The following is a 26,666-nucleotide window of genomic DNA, read 5'->3' as shown; positions in this document are numbered from 1 at the left end:
TACTTCCTCTATTAAAAAGTAAAAGAAATGGAACTCATGACGTGGTGTATTAGTGCTGTTGGTTTGAAAACCACACTGCTTTACAAAGTATTCTTCTTTTGATGGTAGTCATGTCCTTGCCTTCACACCACCTTTGAACTGACATACCCAACCATTTACAGGGTAACTTACAGTTTAACATGGACTTCGAATCATGGCGCAGTCCGGCACGTTCCACATTAATAAACAATTCCAAGCGTGAAAGAAATGATAAGTGACGGTTAAAAATCGTAGATCTGACTTAATCAGTCTTTTTTCCAACTTCATTTTACTTTACACAACTATCTCACTTTTCATACAATTGCGTTTTTATGAGCAACTTTAAACAATATCAAAATTACGATTTATAAATAAACTTCTTGCACGATGAAAAAACAAAAATAGTGTTGCTTTCAACGAGAAGCCATATGTAACTTGATCGCTAATTACAACTGGCAATTGCAGCTTTCGTACAGTAAGGACTTCCTTCGAGACACACACATGAAAATAAACTGGTAAGTGGGGTATTTACACTGTCACTCTTATCTGGTGGCATTGCTGTATCTCTTGTTTCACCTTCTGAGATTTCTCTTATAAGTTAGCAAGCCGTAAATAATCATTCTACAGTTCTTGATGCGATCGACTGCGGCTTCTCTGGAGTACAAGCTGTCAGCAGAAGAAGTCTCGAATAGTAATTTTCAGTTTCATCTTTCCCTACTTCAGCCTCTAGCACCATCTCTCGAGAACATTTATGAATCAATTTCCTGCCTTTTTTCAACAGGATATTTATTCGTTGAATGTGTTTACCATTCGACTTTTCAGCTATTAAAATGCATAGTTTATTCATTTAAAACATTAGGAATGCTGGGTGGCACTTTTGTCTCATTTCCGCCGACATCGTGAAGCTCGCACATTTTCCATAATTCTTGGATTTGGCATTCATACGAGGGTCACTCCAAAAGAAATGCACACTATTTTTTTTAAATCCATCTGTTATTCTACATGTTTGATAGTTTCACAGTTTTTAGATACATCCTTTAGGAACAATATTTTCATTTCTCCACATAATTTCTATCCCTCTCAACTGCCTTACGCCATCTTGGAACCAGCGCCTGTATACCCACACGGTAAATTCCAGGACCAACCTGTTGGAGCCACTGGTTGGCAGCGTGCACAAGGGAGTCTTCATCTTCAAACCTTTTTCCACGAAGAGACTCTTTCAGTTTCCCCAAGAGATGACAGTCACATGGAGCCAGGTCAGGGCTGTAAGGCGGGTGCTTTAATGTTGTCCATCCTGAATCCACCTGGTACAAATCTTTTTTAACGCCAACACTTTCAGTATTCCCCAAACACTTCCTTCCCCTATCCCAACGTAGCGTGACAGTCTGTTCACTGTGATGCGTCTGTCAGCAGTCACCAATTCGTTAACTCTCTGCACATTGTCTGGAGTGTGCAGTACCAGGCCTGCCGCTGCGAGGACAATCCTCAATATTGCCGTGCCCGCTTTCATCACATAACTTGCTTGCCCACCGACTAACTGTACTGCGATCGACAGCAGCACCACCATACACTTTTTTCAACCTCTTGTTGAGTTTCCTACTGTCTCGTTTTCACAGCACAGGAATTCTATGACAGCACGTTGCTTCTGACGTACGTCAAGTGTAGCAGCCATCTTGAAGACCTGCTGTGACGGCGCCACTCACCGCAACAGGTTGAACTAAGTTTGAAAACAAGCGGAAAGGATGTATCTACACACAGGAAAACTTTCACACATGCAGAATGAAAACAGTATGTTTACAAAAATAGTGCACATTTCTTTTGGAGTGACCCTCGTAATTTTGGCCTAATCTCACGTTCTCTGGTAGAACAACACATTTTTTGACATGAAATACGGCAGAATATAGCGACACTGGTGTCTGCATACGTACACACATTCCGCAAAAATGGTTGAAGTGGCTCTGAGCACTAGGGGACTTAACTGCTGAGGTCATCAGTCTCCTACAACTTAGAACTACTTAACCTAACTAACCTAAGGACATCACACACATCCATGCCCTAGGCAGGATTCGAACCAGCGACCGTAGCGACTGCGCGGTTCCAGACTGTTGCGTCTAGAACCGCTTGGCACACATTCCGCCATGAGGATTTAAACGACTAATATTGGTCCCATACTTAGTCGTATTTTAGCCGGCCGCTGCGACTGAGCGGTTCTAGGCGCTTCAGTCCGGAACCACGCGGCTGCTACTGTCGCAGGTTCGAATCCTGCCTCTGGCATGGATGTGTGTGATATCCTTAGGTTAGTTAGGTTTACGTAGGGGACTGATGACCTGAGATGTTAAGTCCCATAGTACTTAGAGCTAATTTAACCATTTAGTCGTATTTTACTTCAAGAAGTGTCTTCGTCGGCGGCTGATACTAGTATCCGAGTTTTCATTTCTCTCCTGAGATTTCCTTTGTCACGGTTCAGGCGTGAAAGTGTCGTTGATGGCTTAGCAGTCCAATCCTAGCTTGGAACAGGCGGCCACAGAAATTACAGCTGATGGAAGGAGGAAGACTTGGCTGAGCCTGGAAGAATTTACGTCTCCGGCGTTTGTCATTCTCCATTCTTCCATGTTCCAGCTCAAAATTTTGAAGAGCATTTGAGGTAACTGAGCGCCAGCGACTTCGATCTTCTGCTATTGCGGACCAGTTATTCGGATCGTTGTTCAAGTTTTTCAGATTTTTCTTGTACTGATCCTTATAACGTTTGAGAGGGGAACATCGAGGCCTTTTACCTGTGCTCACTTCGCTGTCAGTGGAAGTCTGTCATTTTTCAACCGCTGAACATGTCCGACCCATCTGAGTTGATGCCCAATGATAAGCGCTTCCATGCTATACATTTTTGCTTTCTCAAGAACAACCGTGTTGAATATGAAGTCATCCCATTTCAGGTTCATGATATATCTTAGCTTCTGTTGGTTGAAGTGTTCTAGTTTCTTCAGATCACAGCAATACAACGTCCAGGTTTCGCAACCATATAGCAGGGTGGAAATGACTACAGCTTTGTACACCATCAGTTTGGTGTACAGTGTTAGGTCTTTATTTAGGAAGACACGCTTTGTAAACCGTCCAAATGCTACATGGGCAGCACGTAATCTATTCTCCGCATCTTTTCCAGATGAGCAGTTAGATGACAGTATGCTTCCTAGGTAGAGGAAATGGTCCACTTGTTCCAAGGCTGTATCATAAATAATACGCTGAAATCAGGAACGGAGGAGCCAGGAGTTGGCTGAGCCATCACCTTTGTCTTTGGAATATTGATGGAGAGACCAAATCGTTCGTACGCCCTGCTGAAGGAATCAACTGACAGCTGCAACTCTGCAGGTGAATGAGATGGAGAAGCATTGTCTTCAGCATACTGCAGCTCTGTCACACGAGTGGTACTGGTGAACCTTTTTGAATGGAGTCTGGACTGGTTGAATAATCCTCCATCGAACCTGTACTTTAGTTCTATTGCTGCATTGTTTACGGATGTCTGGTAAAGCATAGCTGCCAGATATAATGCAAATAATGTTGGTGCAAGAACACATCCTTGTTTAAGCCCACTTGTTGTTGGGAATTCACCAGCTGTTTCATTCTGGCAGAGGACCTGTCCAGTCATATCATCGTGGAGAGATTCAATCAAGTCAACAAAACGTTCAGGGCAGCCGAAGCATTTTAAGACCATCCACATGGCTTCTCTGGGAACTGTATCAAAGGCCTTTTCAAGACATGTACAGTGCTAAAAACCAACGTGAGATTAGGCCCAAAACGTCAGTGCCAAATCCAGGAATACCTGGAAAATGTGCAAGTGGACGACACTCACTGACCTCGGCAGAAATCATACAAAATGTCACCACTGACGACCTTTTAAGTCAATAAGAAGAAACGCATTTCGCAATACAGAAACGATTTTTTAGCTTGAAAACGTATTTTAAATATGACCACACAAAGGAAAAATTTACTTTATGTCTTTTTGTTTTAACTTCGCATATCAAATAAAAATATGTATTCAACTTCTTTGTGGTTAACTTTTAGAAAGTTAGGGTATCCGGTGTTGATGTTGAAGACATACCCAATAATTAATATATTCGCCCAGCGTAGGAAACGAATTAATGACTCAGATTAAGTCTCAAGTGCTACTGATTTTGTGTATGAGGGGCAGTAAAATGAAAACCGAAGAGTCGGCACAATGGGATCACGAAAGGGTTTCATTCAGAAGCAATCACCACACGCTTTGACGTTTATTCCAGTAGGAGAAAGACGATCAATTCGTGTTTCGTAGAACGCGGTCGGACACTGATTCATGTACATCCGCACGCACTCTCGCACTTCCTTATCCGACTGAAACCGACGTCCTCGCTTGTCTTTCTTCAGGTCGCCAAAGATGTGAGAAATCACACAGTGAACGTTCCGTGCTGTGCAGACGAAGTTGCAGTGTTCCCCAGCCAAATCGCTGGAGCGTAGCCTTCGTCCGATTGGCAGTGTTGGGGCGGCCGTTATCGTGTAACATGATGATTTCGTCCCACAGGATTCGTGGGCTTTTTGACTTTATGACGCGTCGCAGTTTCTGCAAAGCGTCTTCATAGCGCTGCTCATTAACTGCGGTTCCACGTTCGGGGATCTCGACGAGCGGAGGGCACCTGCGGTCGAAGGAGGAGGCCATCATGATCTTAGTGGACCTCGAGTGGACAGTTTTGGATTTCTTTGGAGAGGGAGATGTGAGATGTTTCCACAGTTGGCTTTGCAGTTTGCCTAGGGCTGTCGGACGGAATCGCTGAATAACACTGCAACATCCTCTGTACAGCCCGGATCTTTCACCGTGTGATTTTCACACCTTTGGCGACCCGAAGTATGATACGCGTGGACGTTCGATTTCAGTCGGATAAGGAAGTGCGAGAGTGAGTGCGGATATACATCAATCAGTGGCCGACCGCGTTCTACGAAACACGAATTAATTGTCTCGACTCCCAGTGGGATAAATGTCTTAGCGCGTGGGATGATTACTTTTGAAATGAACCATTCCAGGGTTCTATTGTGGCGGGTGTCCATTTTTCATTTGACTGCCCTCATATCTGGATGGGTCTAATTCTTATGTTAAAGTACAGACAACTGTTTCTACTTGGGACGTAGTCCGGAACACCTGAGCCACAGAGGACGGCAGCAGCAGCTACGTACCTGCAGAGCGTCGTCGTCGTCGTCGGCGCCACTGTGAGCCTGCTCCGGCGGGGGCCCTGGTCCTGGGGAGAAGGCGCGCAGCACCACGATGCACTCCACCTGCGCGTCGCCCACCGCGCCTGTCTGCGTGCTCACCTCCATTATCGCGGGCAACAGCTTACCGGCGGACTGCACTAGCTTGGCGTTCTTCGCGTTTCTCGACACGACTTCAGCGACAACTGCCAAACAAACATAGCGAAATCTCATTATACTTTGTGGGAAGGCAACATCGCTAACGCCACACTGTAACCTCACCACCCACTTTTCGATTGTTTATACTGTGTCTTGGCTGGAATAGCTGTGTAAGACAGTCTCCATGTCACATGGAATAAATGTTGCCACTCGAGGAACATGCTTTGTATTGTTCCTCAATTCAGAATTTCATATTATTGTGTGGTGGTATGCTGTGTGAGTGTCTGCTGTTTTTAAAGGTGTTACTTGCGCAGGTATGGAAGCCGATTACTGGATATCAGTTTCGTGATGTCGTTAGTTGACATGAATACTGAACAATATCCAAACTTTTCTATGACAAACACACATTATCACACTATACGTATATATCGGGAGTGTTCCGCATGGGTCGTTAGGTGAGTTTTCTCTAATGTTTCGACAGATATTTGTAGTTTTTTTTTCGCAATATTTATCTCGTGTCAGGACAAACAACTCCTGCTCACCACGTCCTCCATGCGACACTCACCGCTTTGTTTCCATTTACAAATAAAATAATTTTTAAATCGTAATTCGACGTCTCGTGCGTTCAAACTGACGCTTTCCACTGACGCAGGGCGTCGCATGAAAGACGTGATAAACAGTATTTGTTTGGGGCTAACTAAAACTACACGTTGCAAAAAGAAAACTGCTTCTCACATCTTCTAAAAACTCCAGACTGCCGCCCCTAAATACACAACACATTTACAGTACTACGCTCAAAGGAAAACTGACCACCACACTGAAATCACAACACGAACGAAAGGTGACAGAACGACACAGCATGACAGCAGCACTGCAGGCAAAATAGTAGAAAATATACGTGTACAGACGCACTGACGGCACAGAAAATTTAAAAGCTGTAAAATGTACGTACAAGTGCTCAAAGAACAGTCGACTGATATGTAGAAATCAAACAACTGTTCCACTGCAGCAGATGCTGAAAAATTTCTAGCTTTCTTTTTCTTTTTTAAGGTTTGGTTCCGCTGACAATATTTTCACCAAGACTGTACATTTGCTGAGGATGTAATTTATACTGCTATTCGTCAGTTGTGGTTAGTTATTTTCAAATGGACTTGACACTGGAAGAGGACGAATACAAGTCATGCGATATATGAAAACCAGGCAGCGTGGAGGGGAGTATGTTACATTCTTGGTTTCGTATACTAAAGATTATATGAGTTTTGTAGCCTCTGTGATACACAGCGTGATTAGATGCCATGGTTGTTTACGTGTAGCTGTTTTGGTGTATGAGTGTCATAATTTATTACTTCAATCCCAGGTCTTGTACAATCAACTCCATTTGAAAATACCTCTATCACCGAAATTGACTAATTGTAGCATTCTCAACATATGTACAGTTTTTGCGAAAATAACAAAGCCTTTCAAAAAAAAATTTAAAAAGCGATCATACAAAGAAGTAACATTGTTTATAAGCGTCAGAAAAAATTTGACAAACTATAACATCCTATTGTAAAACTGTTCAATACTTTTGAAGTGGGTAGACATCAATATAGCTATAAAGATTGTGGGGAAGCGGCCTGAAACGTTACAGGAGAAGAAAACGACGTAGCGGAGTTTTTTGAATGTGTCGGGACACAGGATAACAATAGTTGGTTAGCTTGAATGGTGAAGACAATGAAACCATTATTTCCGTTCACAAACATTTTCAATTGGGAAGTTTTGATTATTTCTCTATAAGTTTATTAAAAATATGGTTCAAATGGCTCTGAGTACTATGGAACTTAAAATCTGAGGTCATCAGTCCCCTACAACTTAGAACTACTTAAACCTAACTAACCCAAGGACATCACACACATCCATGCCCGAGGCAGGATTCGAACCTGCGACCGTAGCAGTCGCGCGGTTCCAGACTGAAGCGCCTAGAACCGCTCGGCCACATCGGCCGGCTAAGTTTATTATTTGATGGATTTCTTACAAATGTAAGTTCGTCCTATTTGTAGTAGTATGTCTACTGTAGGTCTGCTGGATTTTGAGATTGCGACAAATATTAAATTTGTGCGTCAGCGTGTAGAATGACGCAGGACTGTGTTGTTTTGCCCTGCTCCTTCGCACGCTCTATCGATGTTCAAATGCAGCATTCCTTCTTAAAAATGGACATTTACAATTTAAAATAGTAACTAGCAACTACTAACACTATGTTCATGTCTTTCTGGAACATTTTTTTGGAGGCAATGGTGAATAAGAAAATACCGATTTGAGATATTCATGGGATGAAAGTAACATGAAATCTGTAGTAACCCTCGTAATAAAGTGTAATTTGGGATGACTTATGCCTCTTTGAGTTTCAGAAAAGTGATGACGAACGAGAAACTCCAGACGAGTCGGTGTGAAACTACGTTTGGCTATATTTTCACCATGTGATGAAGTAGAAGTAACACATACAAATATTTTTACTGGTGATGAAGACTATGCAACTTCTATTTACTGCTACGATTTATTCGCCTGATGAAAAGGCTGGGGAGTATGGTTGAGGTGCACGAGCTGTTCAAAACAGAGCCAGTAGATTCTGCTGTAGTTTCTAAGCAGACAGACAGATAGCCGATCAGGCAACGACTGACTCACTATCTGTATCGACAATACTATCCAGGCTGATACTTTAAATCTGACATGTCAGTTTTTTAAGTTCCCAGAGGTAACGTCACATTTTAAATTTTGTTAATGAGCGTTGTTCCGGAACCGCGCGACTACTACGGTCGCAGGTTCGAATCCTGCCTCGGGCATGGATGTGTGTGATGTCCTTAGGTTAGTTAGGTTTAGGTAGTTCTAAGTTCTAGGGGACTGATGACCACAGAAGTTAAGTCCCATAGTGCTCAGAGCCATTTAAACCATTTTTTTTAGCGTTGTTACTTTGTTAGGGATATAGTTCTAATCTTTAACCCAGATACTATTATAGTTCAATTATTTTATCTTGGCGGCTCGCGCATGCTCGCCCAGACGCGGGAGATTGCCGCGTTGCCAGTTGAAAACGACGCACGCGCCAAGAGAAGCAGCGCCATAGTACAGTATACTTTAGCTCTCAAACTTACGTTAGGGGGGAGCGCGCGGTTTGTGAAAGTAAAGCCACCACGCCCGCGTTAACCCTTTCGCTGTTAACAGAGACGTGTTCCCCGCATTCGGCGCTGTGCGCGATTTTGTCATCACTGCACTACTCGCCTGTGCTAACGCATGGTGTTCCGACTGCTTTGACACACTTATCATTCGATTTCACAAAAACTATTTGGCCCAAAAATTTCATTTTTACAGATCTTCTTGACTGATACCTTCTCCCCATAAATGACCTAATTTTGTTTCGATGTTCAACGCAGTTATTGTGCAGCATTAAATGCAGAAAACAATTGCACGAAATGTTGAAGAGTTTGCAGATGTGAAAGTCCATAGCGTATACTTTCTGTATGGTCGATTTTAGTTGCCACAATGTTGAGAATGAAATGTGGACAAGATACTTAAATTACATATAGAATTTACTGTATAACAATGTCTCATTTAATTTAAGTACCAGATAGTTGTCGTATATAATACTGAGAAATATTCCGCTCTTGCGACTGCAATAAAAGTTTTATTTATACCAGAGTCATTTCGCTTTTTTCTAAAAAGTTCTGATTAAAACAAAGTTGGCTAAGTACACAAAACTGAATTGTGGACATTATAGAACATAGAAATTGAAATACATTGTCAGTGAGACGCAGTCGGCAAACAATTTGTGTTTGTCACAACGGACAGCAAATACTTGCCAAAACATAGATCAGTCGACGAAAACATTGAATATGATGATGATGCCAAAGCAGCGAAGCAAAGAATTGCGTTAGACAATCAAGTAGCTCGACAACATACGAGCCGAAATTCTGCTCTACATAATACTTTTAATACTGTCGCAAAAGAATATACATCATCATCATCATCATCATCATTTAAGACTGATTATGTCTCCAAAATGAGATCGACAGGAAGTGCAAAATGACTAAGCAGGGATGGCTAGAGGATAAATGTAAGGATGTAGAGGCTTATCTCACTAGGGGTAAGATAGATACTGCCTACAGGAAAATTAAGGAGACCTATGGAGAAAAAAGAACCACTTGTATGAATATCAAGAGCTCAGATGGGAACCCAGTTCTAAGCAAAGAAGGGAAAGCAGAAAGATGGAAGGAGTATATAGAGGGTCTATACAATGGCAATGTACTTGAGGACAATATTATGGAAATGGAAGAGGATGTAGATGATGATGAAATGGGAGATATGATATTGCGTGAAGAGTTCGACAGAGCACTGAAAGACCTGAATCGAAACATGGCCCCGGGAGTAGACAACATTCCATTAGAACTACTGACGGCCTTGGGAGAACCAGTCCTGACAAAACTCTACCATATGGTGAGCAAGATGTATGAAACATGCGAAATACCCTCAGACTTCAAGAAGAATATAATAATCCCAATCCCAAAGAAAGCAGGTGTTGATAGATGTGAAAATTACCGAACTATCAGTTTAATAAGTCACGGCTAGAAAATACTAACGCGAATTCTTTACAGACGAATGGAACAACTAGTAGAAGCCGACCTTGGGAAGATCAGTTTGGATTCCGTAGAAATACTGGAACACGTGAGGCAATACTGACCCTACAGCTTATCTTAGAAGCTAGATTAAGGAAGGGCAAACCTACGTTTCTAGCATTTGTAGACTTAGAGAAAGCTTTTGACAATGTTGACTGGAATACTCTCTTACAAATTCTGAAGGTGGCAGGGGTAAACATACAGGGAGCGAAAGGCTATTTACAATTTGTACAAAAACCAGATGGCTGTTATAAGAGTCGAGGGACATGAAAGGGAAGCAGTGGTTGGGAAGGGAGTGAGACATGGTTGTAGCCTATCCCCAATGCTATTCAATCTTTATATTGAGCAAGCAGTGAAGGAAACAAAAGAAAAATTCGGTGTAGGTATTAAAATCCATGGAGAAGAAGTAAAAACTTTGAGGTTCGCCGATAGCATTGTAATTCTGTCAGAGACAGCAAAGGACTTGGAAGAGCAGTTGAACGGAATGGACAGGGTCTTGAAAGGAGGGTATTAGATGAACATCAACAAAAGCAAATCGAGGATAATGGAATGAAGTCAAATTAAGTTGGGTGATGCTGAGGGTATTAGATTAGGAAATGAGACACTTAAAGTAGTAAAGGAGTTTTGCTATTTGGAGAGCAAAATAACTGATGATGGTCGAAGAAGAGAGGATATAAAATGTACACTGGCAATGGGAAGGAAAGCGTTTCTGAAGAAGAGAAATTTGTTAACATCGAGTACTGATTTAAGTATTAAGAAGTCGTTTCTGAAAGTATTTGTATGGAGTGTAGCCATGTATGGAAGTGAAACATGGACGATAAATAGTTTGGACAAGAAGAGAATAGAAGCTTTCGAAATGTGGTGCTGCAGAAGAATGCTGAAGATTAGATGGGTAGATCACATAACTAATGAGGAGGTGTTGAATAGGATTGGGGAGAAGTTTGTGGCACAACTTGACTAGAAGAAGGGATCGGTTGGTAGGAGACGTTCTGAGGCATCAAGGAATCACCAATTTAGTATTGGAGGGCAGCGTGGAGGGTAAAAATCGTAGAGGGAGACCAAGCAGATTCAGAAGGATGTAGGTGGCAGTAGGTACTGGGAGATGAAGTGGCTTGCACAGGATAGAGTAGCATGGAGAGCTGCATCAAACCAGTCTCAGGACTGAAGACCACAACAACAACAACAACAACATGCCTTTCAGCGTTCAGTCTGGAGCGTAGCCCCACTTATAAAATTCTTCCATGATCCCCTATTCAGTGCTAACATTGGTGCCTCTTCTGATGTTAAACCTATTACTTCAAAATCATTCTTAGCCGAATCCAGGTACCTTCTCCTTGGTCTGCCTCGACACCTCCTACCCTCTACTGCTGAACCCATGAGTCACTTGGGTAACCTTGCTTCTCCCATGCGTGTAACATGACCCCACCATCTAAGCCTCTTCGCCCTGACTGCTACATCTATAGAGTTCATTCCCAGTTTTTCTTTGATTTCCTCATTGTGGACACCCTCCTGCCTTTAATCCCATCTACTAGTACCTGCAATCAACTTAGCTGCTTTCATATCCGTACCCTCAACCTTGTTGATAAGGTAACCTGAATCCACCCAGCTTTCGCTCCCATACAACAAAGTTGGTCGAAAGATTGAGCGGTGCACAGATAACTTAGTCTTGGTACTAACTTCCTTCTTGCAGAAGAGAGTAGATCGTAGCAGAGCACTCATTGTATTAGCTTTGCTACACCTCGCTTCCAGTTCTTTCACTATGTTGCCATCGTGTGAGAATATGCATCGTAAGTACTTGAAACCGTCCACCTGTTCTAGCTTTGTTCCTCGTATTTGGCACTCAATCCGTTTATATTTCTTTCCCACTGGCATTACTTTCGTTTTGGAGATGCTAATCTTCATACCACAGTCCTTACATTTCTGATCTAGCTCTCAAATATTACTTTGCAAACTTTCAATCGAATCTGCCATCACAACTAAGTCATCCGCATATGCAAGACTGCTTATTTTGTGTTCACATATCGTAATCTCACCCAGCCAGTCTATTGTTTTCAACATATGATCCATAAATGATATGAACACCAGTGGAGACAGGTTGCAGCCTTGTCTTACCCCTGAAACTACTCTAAACCATGAACTCAATTTACTGTCAACTCTGGTAACTGCTGCCTGACTATCCATGTAAAGACCTTTAATTGCTTGCAAAAGTTTGCCTCCTATTCCATAATCTCGTAGAACAGACAATAACTTTCTCCTAGAAACCTGGTCATATGCCTTTTCTAGATCTATAAAGCATAGATACAGTTCCCTGTTCCACTCATAACACTTCTCCATTATTTGCCGTAAGCTAAAGATCTGGTCCTGACAACCTCTGAGAGGCCTAAACCCACACTGATTTTCATCCAATTGGTCCTCAACTAATACTCGCACTTTCCTTTCAACAATACCTGAGAAGATTGTACCCACAATGATGATTAAAGAGATACCTCTGTAGTTGTTACAATCTTTTCTGTTTCCATGTTTAAAGATTGGTGTGATTACTGCTTTTGTCCAGTCTGATGGAACCTGTCCCGACTCCCAGGCCATTTCAATTATCCTGTGTAGCCATTTAAGACCCGACGTTCCACTGTATTTGATGAGTTCCGACTTAATTTCATCCATCCCAGCTGCTTTATTGCACTGCAATCTACTGACCATTTTCTCCACTTCCTCAAATGTGATTTTATTTCCATCCTCATTCCTATCCCATTCTACCTCGAAATCTGAAACATTGCTGATCGTATTTTCACCTACATTGAGCAACTCTTCAAAATATTCCCTCCATCTGCCCAAGGCATCCACAGGAATCACCAGCAGTTTTCCTGACCTGTCCAAAATACTTGTCATTTCCTTCTTACCTCCCTTTCGAAGACTGCTAATTACACTCCAGAATGGTTTTCCAGCAGCTTGACCCATAGTCTCCAACCTGTTTCCACAGTCTTCCCAAGATTTCTTCTTGGATGCTGCAATTATCTGTTTGGCTTTTTTTTTCTTTCTTCAACATATCTTTCTCTGTCTACCTGAGTTCTAGTATGTAGCCATTTTTGATACGCCTTCTTTTTCCTTTTACAGGCTGCCTTGACTGTGTAATTCCACCAAGCTGTTTGCTTCATCCTACTTTCACACACTACTGTTCCAAGACATTCTTTAGCCACTTCTGGTACTGTGTCCCTGTACCTTGTCCATTCCTTTTCCAATGACTGTAACTCACTACATTCAACTAACTGGTACCTTTCTGAAATCGCTGTTATGTACTTGAGCCTGATTTCATTATCCTGAAGTTTCTCCACTCGTATCCTCCTACATATGTACCTGACCTCCTGCACTTTCGGCCTCACAATCCCAATTTCACTGCAGATTAAATAATTATCAGTGTCATCAAAGAATTCCCTGAATACACGTGTGTCCCTCACAGCCTTCCTCAATTCCTGATCTGTTATTATATAGTCAATGACAGATCTGGTTCCCCTGCCTTCCCAAGTATACTGGTGAATGTTCTTATGTTTAAAAAAGGAATTTGTGATTACTAAGCCCATACTGGCACAGAAATCCAAGAGTTGTTTCCCATTCCTGTTGACCTCCATATCCTCTCCAAATTTACCCATAACCTTTTCATACCCTTCTGTTCGATTTCCAATCCTGGCATTAAAATAACCCATGAGCAGAACACTGTCCTTGCCCTTTACTGTAACAACTACATCACTGAGTGCCTCATTAAAACTATCCACCTTATCTTGATTTGTCCCTTCACAATGCGAATATACTGACGCAATCCTAATTTTCTTGCTCGACACTGTCAAATCTATCCACATCAGTCGTTCGTTTACATACCTTACTGCAACTACACTGGGTTCCATTTCTTTCCTGATGTAAATCCCTACACCCCATTGTGCTATTCCTGCCTTGACTCCTGACAGGTAGACCTTGTATTCTCCCAGTTCCTCTTCTTTCTCACCCCTTACCCGAATGTCACTAACAGCTAAAACGTCCAGCCCCATCTTACTTGCAGCCTCTGCCAGCTCTCTTCCCAGGGTAGCCACCATTGATATTAATAGCTCCCCATCTCATTACCATTTGTTTGCCAAGTCGTATCTTAGGACTCACTGGTTCGTCAGTTAGAGGTGGGACTCCGTCACCTCCAAAGGTTCGAGGCATTTTGCTCTGATTGTTGCCAGCATCATATTTAAAGTACCGAGTCCCATTGGGTTTTACCGCTAACGGCTGAGGGACTAACTGGTGGATTTGGTAGTCTTTGCCGTATGAGCACAAAGGTGACCACGACTCAGAATATGTCCGAGATGCCCAGCCTTATTCCTAAGTAACTGGTATCCCGACTGTTGGGACCACTTACTTGGCCACTCATACGTTGCCCGTGGTTCATCAACTAGGACACGACTACAGGAACCCACACCATGAACCACATATATCTCAATATGAATAGTAAAACAGCAACTGAGGAAGAGAAGATATACAAACAAAGCTGATAACATGAATATTGTAAGTGTGCCTTTTCATTGTTTTTAATTGCTGCGAAAAGAAATATTGGAGGACAAAATTAGAAAAACAGAAAACTTATTATGATTATAATGAAGAGACAAAGCAATCGAAATTTCAAAAAATTACATTCGAACGAATAAAATTCATGAAGTAATACACTTCGATGTTATTTTTGAATAACGAGATCTGTTCAAAAAATTCCGGAAAATTCGTAATTTCCCGTCAAAGGTGTGTTGGAGCGAAAGCAGTTGGCATCCTTACACAAGACTGTTTAATGTGTAGCTGCCGGAAGTTTCATTGTTGAATGTCTGTTATTTTTCAGTGCTGTATTAAGAAGAACGATGTGTTGCACAGTTTGCGAACTTCGAGACTGCAGAGTTACAGCAGCAACGTGTCTGCATTAAATTTTGCGTGAACTTCAAGAAAACCTTTACAAAGACACACCAAATGGCTCAGGAAGCCTATAGTGATGATTGCCGTACTCGGGGCTACGAATGGTTCACACGGTTTAAAAAACGGCCGGACGGAAGTTGAAGATGACCCACGTTCAGGACGCCCACTGACGTCACCTACTACGCTCATGTCAGGAACGTCAACGAAATTTTATGTGCAAATCTAAGATTGATTGCAGAAGAATGTAACATTTCAGTTGGATCATGCCACGAACCAAGTTCGTGCCACGGCTCATGAGTCAAGACCAGGAATACCTTTGCCTCGCAATTTGTGAAGAGCTTTTGGATCGCGCAAAAGAGAACGAGATGTCCCTTAAGAGAATCATAAGTAGTGATCAGACGTGGCTCTTTAGTCAGATGTTGAGACCACGGTTCAATTTTCACAATGGGTCGGGAAAGGTTCACCAAGACCAAAAAAGGCTCGTCAGGTCATGTCCAATATCAAAGTCATGCTGATAGTTTTCTTTGACTATGAATGATTAGTTTATCATGAACGTCTAACGTGCCTAAGAGTCCTTCGCCATATTAATACGAAGAATAAAAAGTAAGTAACTGTCAATGCTTCATTACATTAGCCATGAAGAAACCGTCCCATGGGTGACGCAATACAGCACTGACAGTGGCTAGCTGGCTGTTACCTCCCTGTTCCACGGGACTCTTCGTCACGTTCGACGCCTCTGTCACGATTAGCAAGAGGCGAAACGCCTCACGTGTGAAGATTAAATAAACTTATCTTGTGCACCCAACACCGTTTTTTTCTGTTCTAAAGAATAAATTTGAAGTCGAAATACTAACAACCTAATCGACTAGAGTAAAGGGATAGCTAAAAACTATCACTTCCCCTTTGAGAGATGGCGTAAAAGGTTGAAAATTGAATTTCCTTCGCCATATTAATACGACGAATAAAAAGTAAAAAGCGACCTACAGCTCATGCTGTATTTGCTAGAATATCTGGTAATTCAGATGTCAAACACACACTAAAATTTAAACGGTTATAAAATCAGCGTCGGATCAGAAAATAACGCACTTTCAATGGTTGCTTGCATTAAGCAGAGGTTCGAATTAACAAATGACGGTGACTGAAACAACAAAGTTTGTTCCCATATACAGAAGATCAGCGTTCATGCCACAGTGACACAATGGTCCTACGTTCACCAACACAGAGATCATCTGAAGGGATAACATAGCTAAAAGACCTACGTAGTCGGACTGCAGCCTTGGCAGCAGCATCATTCTCCAACACTCCGAAGTGATCAGGGACCCACATGAGCATCACGTTGGCTCCATTATCAGCGTGTAAGTGGAAACATTCTTGGATTCGTTGTACTAAAGGGTATGTGTATGCCACACAGAGGCTCTGGAGGGTACTAAGTGAATCGGGTCATAACACACAACTGGGAAGCCTGTGTCGTCAGACGTACTGGGTGACCTATTAGAGGGTAGAAATCTGCAGTAAAAATCGAGCACTCTTCTAGAAGTCAGTATCTGAAATGTTTGTTGCCAGAGACAAAGGCACATCCGACACTTCAGTCAGTCTCAGACCCATCAGTGTAGACGAAGGTGCTGTCTCCAAGTTGTGTGCAAAGTTCGATAAACTTACAGTGATACACTGAATCTACAGTAGTGTCCTTGGGTTGGGAACTAAGTCCAAGATGAATGCTGGTCTCTACATGAAGCCGAGGCAGTGAAGGGCTTCTGATCCGTTGAGAACATGGCAGGTAACGTAAGGTTAAGCTCCCAAAGCAATATACAAAAGCGAACTCCAAGAGCCAACAAAGAAGTTGTGCTCACCCCGTATTGGCGGCCAACGGAGTCATCCAAAAAGGGGGCATAGGATGGCTGGTTGGGCATAGAAGACAGACGGCACGTGCATCTGCTGAGGAGAACGTCACGCCAGTATGACAGACTCTTGGACAGACTAACTGGGATAGTGTGGAAAGCTCCCGTGAAAAATAGATGGTCATGCAGATGGGTAAACGAGACACCTGTAGTCCATTTTTGATAGGACAAGGGATCAGAACGAGTGGAGGAAGATTTTATGATCTCCTCCCCATGACGTACCATTTGAAACAAGTAGGATATTTAGAGATTGGCTGCTGCCAGATATGATTTGTGGGAGAACACACAGTTTCCTATCGAGCGTAAGTCCCAAGGATTTCGTGGTTTCGACAAACGGAAGAGGAACCGGGCAGATATGTAAAGACAGTGGAGGGATAAACTCCTTACTCTGCCAGAAGTTCAGACAGATAGTTTTTTTAGTGGAAAAGTGACAACCGTTGTTGTTGATTAAAACGGTCTAGACATCACTGAAGTCATCACTCAAGTAAACAGGTCCAACGAGACCTGCAAGTAGGTAGTGAAGTCATCAACAAAGAGGGAGCCTGAAATGCCTTGCGGAAGACAGTCCCTGATAGGGTTAATTACTATGGAAAATAGGGCTATGCTAAGCATAGAGCCTGCTCCAGAATAAAAGAGTTCGACAAAGCCCAACCGACAAGTACGTTGAAAACCTGGTCTTTTAAAACTCCGAAATAAAATGGGGCAGGCGGTTTCGAAGCCGCACATGTGCACTGTAAAGAGGAAGCCCATCCTCCTGGAGGTTTTATAAGCCTTTTCTAAATCAAAAAACACAGCTACAGTCTGGCATTTCTGCAGAAAATTGTTCACAATATGGGTTCACAGGGTGACAAGATGATCAACTGTACAGTGGTGCTTACAAAATCCACATCGCACTTTTTTTACCAAATTCTGAGACTCAAGCCACAATACCCGCTGACCACTGATCATGTATTCGATCACCTTGCAGACACTGCTGGTGAGAGAAATTGGGCAGTAGCTGGATGGAAGATGTTTGTCCTTGCCAGGCTTGAGTATGGGAATTACAGTGGCTTCGTGCCAACATCTGGGAAATGCGCCATCTGCCCAGGTGCGATTATAAAACAAAAAAGGAAGTGCTTGCCGTCAAGACATAGGTGCTGCAACATCTGAATGTGAATAACATCCAGTCCTAAAGTGGAAGATCACGACAAAGTGAGACCACGTTCGAGCTATCTCATAGTAAAAACAATAATGTAGCATTCGTGATTCTGAGAGGGGAAAGATATCTCCTGAGACATCTCGTTTCCAAGATAGGAAGGTGGGATCGAGATATCTACAAGGTATCGACCCAATGACATCGTTCGCTACAGCCACGACAGGAATTGGTAGCTGTACCTTGTTTCCAAAAATCAATGTAGGTCACACAAAACAACAGAAGAGAGAGTAAAACGGTTAAAAGAATTAGTAAAAAGAGGTCCCAGTATCTTTTCTGCTATCTCTGATAATACGATGACATTCTGTGCACAACTGTTTACAACGAATACAATTCTCCTTTGTGGAATGACGTTCAAAGACACGGAGCGTACCTCTCGCTGTGCAAATCGCATCACAGCATTCCTCAGCCCACCAGGAGACTGGGACACGTCATGGTAGGAAACATGTTCGGGGAATGGAATACTCTGCAGTTGTAAGTGTAACATTCATATGGTACTCCTCCTGAGCATCACTGATGTGGAAACGTTGTTCGTCGAAAGTTGGCAGTGAAAAGTAGAGCTTCCAGTCAGCTTTAGAAAGCTGCCACTTGGTCTTGCTCACCGATTGGACATGAGTTATCAGACGAATTATGAACAGGAACTGGTCGCTTGAGTATGAATCTAAGAGGACGGACCACTCTACATGACGAGCGAGCTGTGCAGTACAGAACTGGTGGGCAAGATGTGTAGTACAGAACAAGAGATCCAGGTGCGAGAAAATGAGTGTGGAATATGAAAGAAATGTGGTTCACCAGTCTCGAGAGAAATTAGAGTAAGCTGTTAAGAATATCTGCCAGGGTCTCAGAGAACCCGAAATGGGATAGTGGGCACTAAAGTCGCTGAGCAGCAGAAAGAGTTGTGGGAGCTGAGCAGTAAGCTGCAGTATGTCTGCCCTGGTGAGAACAGATGACAGCCGTATGAAGAGTTTACAAAAAGAAATGGTATAACTTGGGAGAGAAAGACAGACAGTAACAGCTTGAGCTGGGTGCTCAATGAAGTGGTTTGGCTATCGTCCTGAATGACCATCGTGAATGAGCGAGTTCCTTCCTCGGAAGGAAGGTCAAAGGGTAATGTGGAGCCTTAGAGGTCAAAACAGTCTTGAGAGATGTAATTTCGTTTCTTGGAGGCATAAAACAACTGGGCACTGTGATCGCAATAGTAGCTTACATCTACACTGTGTGATCTGATGCCATGAATGCTCCATTGGAGAACAGCCATATTAGATGATATGAGATATTTCTCTTATACGAGACAATTACTTCAATGGTTGTGAGAGCCAATTTCGGATGCGTACTACTACAACGTTCTGAGGCTGGAGGATACTGTTCCATTAATGCTTCGAAGGTACCAGTAATATCCCTAGTTCGATCAGTTGACTCCGGGGTGTAGAATCAGTTGGTGACTCGCAATGGTGAAATGGAGGTTGGCTGGACAGACATTTCACGCGGTGTCACTGGTACAGAGGACCTCCAAGTTGGAGAAAGAGAAGAACGTTTGGCTTTGTTCGACTTCTTAGGAATTTTGTGTTTGTTAGACGAGGACCCAGATGTTTGATGACTTGAAGTGCACAAAAGTTATCTTGGAAGTATTCCCTTTTAAATTTCTGTTCTTCTGTCTCATCACAGGTGACTTCACGGGCGTAGACAAACGTTTAGGCGTGTTGAGCAACTGTAGTGGACAGAGGTGAGGATGTCACCTTAGCACTAGGCCATTTTACAGCCATATAACTGAGCCAGAGGTCGCAGGTCAGTGTGGCCACATTTTTCGTGGGTTGTGGCGTAACAACAAAAGTGCTGAAACTGCCAGATGGTGGTATGCATGCTATTAGCTGGCTAACATTTTGCGAACAACATTGTGCGGTACCTTTTCCTTCACCTGGATCTCCTGAGATACTCGCCCACCAAGGTATATGGGGCATCTGTGGGCTGAAGTGGCACAGTTAACAGTGCAGTTGATGCAGCAATCTCTCTTATGAACATCCTTGTTGCAAGTTACATATTTGGCTGCCCTTTTACAGGGCATGTGAGTGTGTTTATAATGCTGACAATGGTAGACTGCCTTCGTCTTTGATGAGAACTCCATTCGATCAAACACTAAGGAAAGGTTGCAAGCAGATGCTAATTCTGCATGAACCCTCTTCATAACCCAATGGGCTGTGGTTACGCCCTGATCAGGGAGGTAATGTTGTGTATCTCCCTCAGTTACACTATCAAGCAGTTGAGTATATATGACGCCATGCAAAGAATTCAGGGTTCGATGAGCCTCTACATGAACAGAGTATCTGTGGAGGAGCATAGCTTTAAACAGTCTTTGGGCTGGAGAGGCACTGCCTGTTTCTATAAGCAGAATTCAATTGCGTAAGCGAGTGAAAAACATTAGTGGGCCTACAACAGTATCCAAATCTTTCTGAATGACAAACTTGTTCACTGAAAAGAAGTTCTCACCTTTTTCCAGAATGAGATTTTCACTCTGCAGCGGAGTGTGCGCTGATGTGAAATTTCCTGGCAGATTAAAACTGTGTGCCCGACCGAGACTCGAACTCGGGACCTTTGCCTTGCGCGCACAAGTGCTCTATCAACTGAGCTACCCAAGCACGACTCACGCCCCGTCCTCACAGCTTTACTTCCGCCAATACCTCGTCTCCTACCTTCCAAACTTTACAGAAGCTCTCCTGTGAACCATGCAGGACTAGCACCCCTGAAGGAAAGGATATTGCGAGACATGGCTCTCATTCATTAAAAGCCTTTCAATCTGGGAAATCAGTCTAAATTCCAGTCAAATTGAGTACTTCAATACCCCTCACGATTTCCTAGTAGAAATTCATTTTACTACGGACGAAAATGTCAAGAATAAAATCAAGGAACATTTGAAGGGATTTGAAAAATTTCAAACACTATTTCCCCGCTCTGTATAGTTGTAACAACTGGATCCGCAATCACTTGGAAAAGTCAGTTTTGAATCTACATGAAATGTAAATTAAAAAGAACAGCTAATCGAATCTTCCAATGACTAAGTTACAGAAAATAAACATTTGTCACCCATAAGTTTCTGCTTAAGCTTAAAGATGGAGTTTCCTATGCTGTCAAATAAGCGATAACAAGTTTATTACCTAGCGTGTCCATATACCAGTGCAAAAAAGGCTTTTCCTTCTTAACGTATAAAGGGTGTTACAAAAAGGTACGGCCAAACTTTCAGGAAACATTCCTCACACACAAATAAAGAAAAGATCTTATGTGGACATGTGTCCGGAAAGGCTTAATTTCCATGTTAGAGCTCGTTTTAGTTTCGTTCTTCCACCTACGCTCAATGGAGCACGTTATCATGATTTCATACGGGATATTCTACCTGTGCTGCTAAAACATGTGCCTTTACAAGTACGACACAACATGTGGTTCATGCACGATGGAGCTCTTGCACATTTAAGTCGAAGTGTTCGTACGCTTCTCAACAACATATTCGGTGACCGATGGATTGGTAGAGGCGGACCAATTCCATGGCCTCCACGCTCTCCTGACCTCAACCCTCTTGACTTTCATTTATGGGGGCATTTGAAAGCTCTTGTCTACGGAACCCCGGTACCAAATGCAGAGACTCTTCGTGCTCGTATTATGGACGGCTGTGATACAATACGCCATTCTCCAGGGCTGCATCAGCGCATCACAGATTCCATGCGACGGAGGGTGGATGCATGTGTCCTCGCTAACGGAGGACATTTTGAACATTTCCTGTAACAAAGTGTTTGAAGTCAGGCTGGTACGTTCTGTTGCTGTGTGTTTCCATTCCATGATTAATGTGATTTGAAGAGAAGTAATAAAATGAGCTCTAACATGGAAAGTAAGCGTTTCCGGACACATGTCCACATAACATATTTTCTTTCTTTGTGTGTGAGGAATGTTTCCTGAAGTTTGGCCGTACCTTTTTGTAACACCCTGTATAAAAAATAAATCCGAAACAAACTTCACAGCGAGAGTAATTTGAAACCGTGTTTACCTTCTGTCGTTCCTGATTTTAAAGTTACGTCACGTTCAGAGCAGGCGGATCCTCCCCTCAACGGATTCCGAGGAAGGGTTTAGCCAGTCAGTTCCATAGTGAAAACTTTTAGATTAACAGAAAAGTGTGAAACACATTAACATTGCATACCAAGACCTAGCCATTGTGCCAAAGCTTCATCAGCCCTTTTGATGTGGTGCACGTGAAACGTAAAGAGTTATAAAAGCATTAAGGGTATTAAAACATTTGTTTGAATCCAATTACTTCCGTGCTACAGTAAGTACTTCTTTGTGTTGCATCCGCCATTTTACATTACTTGTTATTTTTCTTTGTAAAGGATCAAGAACGCCCTGTTCCAAGCACATCAAACCTTCATAATTCTCAAAGGAGTGCAGGGGATTCAGAAAGCAGATTCACTCGCGAGTGGCAGGTCAGTCCCACCTTCCCAGCGCTGCCTGTTTCCCGGTTGCACTGAGCCCTGTTGACACCCGGGGCCGGCCGAGAGTTTCTAGGCGCTTCAGTCTGGAACCGCGCGAACGCTACGGTCGCAGGTTCGAATCCTGCCTCGGGCATGGATGTGTGTAATGTCCTTAGCTTACTTAGGTTTAAGTAGCTCTAAGTCTAAAGGACTGATGTCCTCAGATGTTGAGTCCCATAGTGCTCAAAGCCATTTGAACCATTTTACACCCAGGTTCGGCCGGGTACCCGACGAGCCATAGGCCTCGACGGTGCGTCGCGGCTCGCGCACTCAGTTGAGCTCAGCTACCCGTGGTGCGGGTAAGGGGACGGAGCGATCTGCCGCTATTGGGCTCGGGCGGGTAAATGCACAGTAGGTACCACAGCGAATTTTTTTTAAGGATGCAAAAATCGCTCAAGCAGTCACACTGCAAGGATCGACATGCCAAACATTTTAAAGTTATGATATGTTACTTCTTGGCAGATTGAAACTGTGTGCTGGACCGAGACTCGAACTCGGGACCTTTACCTATCGCGGGCAAGTGCTCTACCAACTGGGCTACCCAAGCACGACTCACGCCCCGTCCTCACAGCTTTACTCCTGCCAGTACCTCGTCTTCTACCTTCCAAACTTTACAGAAGCTTTCCTGCGAACCATGCAGAACTAGCACTCCTGAAAGAAAGAATATTGTGGAGACATGGCTTAGCCACAGCCTGCCTGGGGATATGATATGTTGTGTGCACTGCAACAGTGATAATTATCACAATCTGGATAAAAACATTAGTAGTAGAGCAATGAGGCGGCCACCCCATTCTCCATTGTTGCCAAAATTATTCAAGATGGCGGATCCAAGATGGCAGCGATAGATATGACAACATCGCAATTACGTCATGGTTGGAAATTCGAATTTTGGCAGGAAGATAGGTCATTTTGGCTACCTCCACTAACCTACCCCCTCCAGAATATGGCGGGAACTTCAGAGTCCAGCAGGACAATTCAACACACCACAGCTACCTCCAATAACCTAGGAAAATGGCGGGGAAAAAGGTCACTTGGGCTAGCTCACTAACCTAAGTCATCCGACCCGCACCTCTTCCTAGGAATTGGCAGAAAAAGGACTCAGCCTATGCTGGGCTGCTGGATAGGGTTGACCGAAATCTTTATTTAAACAATTAGAGGCAGTAGCACCATCCAGTGTGTTCACCACGAGGCCCGGAGTCTAACTGACCTACTACACAATACTGCCACCAGAGGGCGCCGTCGCCGCAACCCGTGACGTAGTCCAAGATGGAGGTCGGGGGTGTGGGAAAATAGCGGGAAAAAGGAGTGTACTTTATTTAATTCTGAACAATCTATTAACAAATGGATTTGACATGGGATATTTATTAAACTGATACAAAACACTCACCCTGATTTGCTTGGGCTCACAGTAAAAGGTCTGCAGACCTGCAAAAAACCACGTAAACTGTCGAAATAATGCAGTACACTGATGGACAGACACGCAAACTACTCGTAAATTACCGAAATAATGAATAGCAACCCTGCAGACCTGCAAACTAATCGTAGATTGCCGAAATAATGCATGGAAACGCTCTGCAGACATGCTTGCTAACTATAGCCTGTTGAAATAATGCATTGCACAGCCTACAGACCTGCAAAGTACTCGTAAATCACCAATATAATGCAGTTTGCTGATGTGCAAACAGGAAAACAACTAGTAAATTTCCAAAATAATGCATGTAAAACGCTCTGCAGACACGCTCGCTAACTATACACTGTCGAAATAACGTGTTGCACAGCCTGCACACCTGCTCATAAGATAATGCAAAAATCACGAAAAAAAACTTGTAAATGGTCAAAAAATAATGCTAACGGAACATGTGAGCTATATCACCACGAAATCTTCACACAGTGACCAGGACCTGTTTACGAAAATAGCCCCGAATAACACCGATTACATTCTTCCTGATGGTCCTAACTAGACATCACATGTTCACTTCCTGGAAATCGTGACGCCCTGCTGTCAACATACGTCTCAGAAACGTTAAACATTCTCACCACTAAAAGCCTTTGTCATGTCTGTGTATGCTTGATAAAACACTGTTAATCATAAGAGCATTCTTAATGTTTGGGAAGAGAGCACTGACTAAGCACAGGCGGGCAGGCGGGAGGGGAGGGGGGGGGGGGGGGGGAGGTCGGAACAATTACGCAAACAGAATTCGAAGCACTGTGCTACAGAAGGGAAAAATGGTGGGAATTTTCGGTACCTTACAGTTGGAGATATCCTAATGCCACATTGGCAGATGAGTGACGGCATCCCTGCCAGTGAAGGATGGTCTGCTTCAACTTGTCTTTAAACACATGCTTTCTCAGAACTTTCTGTAGACACCTTGCCTCCATCTTGTTTGAATCGGTTTGTAGGGGCTCCTATGCCCCAGCACAAAGGACATCTTGTGAATGAATGGAGTGTTCTGATTGGATCTTACTGAACTTACCCTCCAAATAACTGATGTGACAGGTGTGGAAGCACTGTCTGTCTTTTTTTTTTCTTTCTGTAGATGAGACTTTTAGCAGCAAAAATATTTTGTACAGATCACCATATTGCATTGACAATTGAACCCTGCAAAGTGGCCTACAGATTGTCAAATACAGAAAAACTCTTACTCACTTACACTGTTCTGACACTGAGGACAGAAGCTTGAATATTAGAGGGAGAAAACAATCTCCAACCCGACAATATACCACCACGTACCGTGTCGATGTAGTAAACATACAATTCATATCCTGCACCATAGAAAATCGCCCCTTTTGCATCATGGATATAGTTATCGACTGCCAGACACTTGTACATATAAGGCAAACACATATAGCATAAGCATGTGCACCGTAGTTATACTCCTCGCTGCACTAGATATTTCCCACGAGGTCGGGCGGCCATCCCCCACCTAGAGTGACCACAGCACACTCAGCAGATGGAAGTCACTTTCAGAACTGTTGTACAAAGGCTGAGTCAGTTCCCGTCGGGACGAGTCATCACATTTTCTGCTTCCAATCTGCTTGCTTGCTTTCTACACAAATCTCCAGATCCTTGGATTACAAGAATACATGTATTTTCACACGGTTTGCCAGAATATTATACCATTTACACGATACTTCTCTATATCAACCACATACTAATATCGCTTACATAGCAGTACCTCTACACACCTGAAATTTTAGTGAGGAGGATTGTGCTGTAAACCACTAAGTAACTAGAAACTTATCTCGCTTGCAAAGACCTTTACATGATAACTCGAAAAAATAGAGGAAACTGATATTTCCACTCATGCATACCAATGTCGGTGATGTAACAGCTTCCAAATCATCCCTATAATTTACATAGTCAAATAAGGTGTTTCTCATGTCTAGAGAACCAGCAAACGTGCCTTTCACCTGCTAGATGCACAGACCACAATCGATGTTCCCTCAACTAAATAAAGGCGCAAAATGTGCAGCAGCAGTCAACTGGACATTTTACATGGGAGGGAATAATGGTCCAGTGCAAACACACGTCCATATTGAATCTTCTTAAATTTTCACGCTATCACGAAAGCTGTCAAACACATACTAAGTATTAGTTCACTATTCGGCCCTCTAGGGAACGACATGGTTACGTCAGCTACATTCCTACACCTCAACATGCCTCTCCATTTGGACAGCTTCTACCATTAGCTGGAAACATGAATCATTCCCGCCACAGGTCACCAGCCGCTGCCCACCAAGCACGCATAGACAGAATCGTCCTAGAAAAACCGGCCACATATCTATTTTATCCTTGTATTTACAATTAAATATTACAATCGCGGTCTCAATTGGTCGACATTTGACAATAGGCGAAGTATCAGAAATACACCATGCTGATGGATGTGGCTCTGGAAATAGAAATATCTGTACCATTCTTATGACTTGACATACTCTTCCCTTTGCTATCACAGTACATGTGAAATCCATACCTTCCTTACGACTGGACGTAGTCATTTCCTTTGCACATGTCGGAACAGAAAGACATATTTTAAAAGCCTGATGCTCAAGGTGAACCTGTCATACATCCCCTACTAGTAAGTGTAATACTTGGCCAATAACTGACTGCCTG

The 26,666-nt window shown here is 43.0% G+C and overlaps 1 protein-coding gene across 1 annotated transcript in view; it reads right to left on the bottom strand.

The window, feature by feature from the left end:
- The window catches only part of LOC126337019 (uncharacterized), a 99,931-nt gene that overhangs the window by 38,085 nt on the left and 35,180 nt on the right, over positions 1–26,666 (bottom strand). Inside the window, exon 2 of the mRNA XM_050001286.1 lies at positions 5,215–5,432. Within this exon, the coding sequence (XP_049857243.1) occupies positions 5,215–5,432 (218 nt within the window). The remainder of the gene's footprint in view (positions 1–5,214; positions 5,433–26,666) is intronic.

Source organism: Schistocerca gregaria, chromosome 2, assembly GCF_023897955.1.
Source record: "Schistocerca gregaria isolate iqSchGreg1 chromosome 2, iqSchGreg1.2, whole genome shotgun sequence".
Lineage (NCBI taxonomy): Eukaryota > Metazoa > Arthropoda > Insecta > Orthoptera > Acrididae > Schistocerca > Schistocerca gregaria.
Note: the sequence above shows the minus strand (reverse complement) of the source record. Positions and strands in the feature narration are given on the sequence as shown.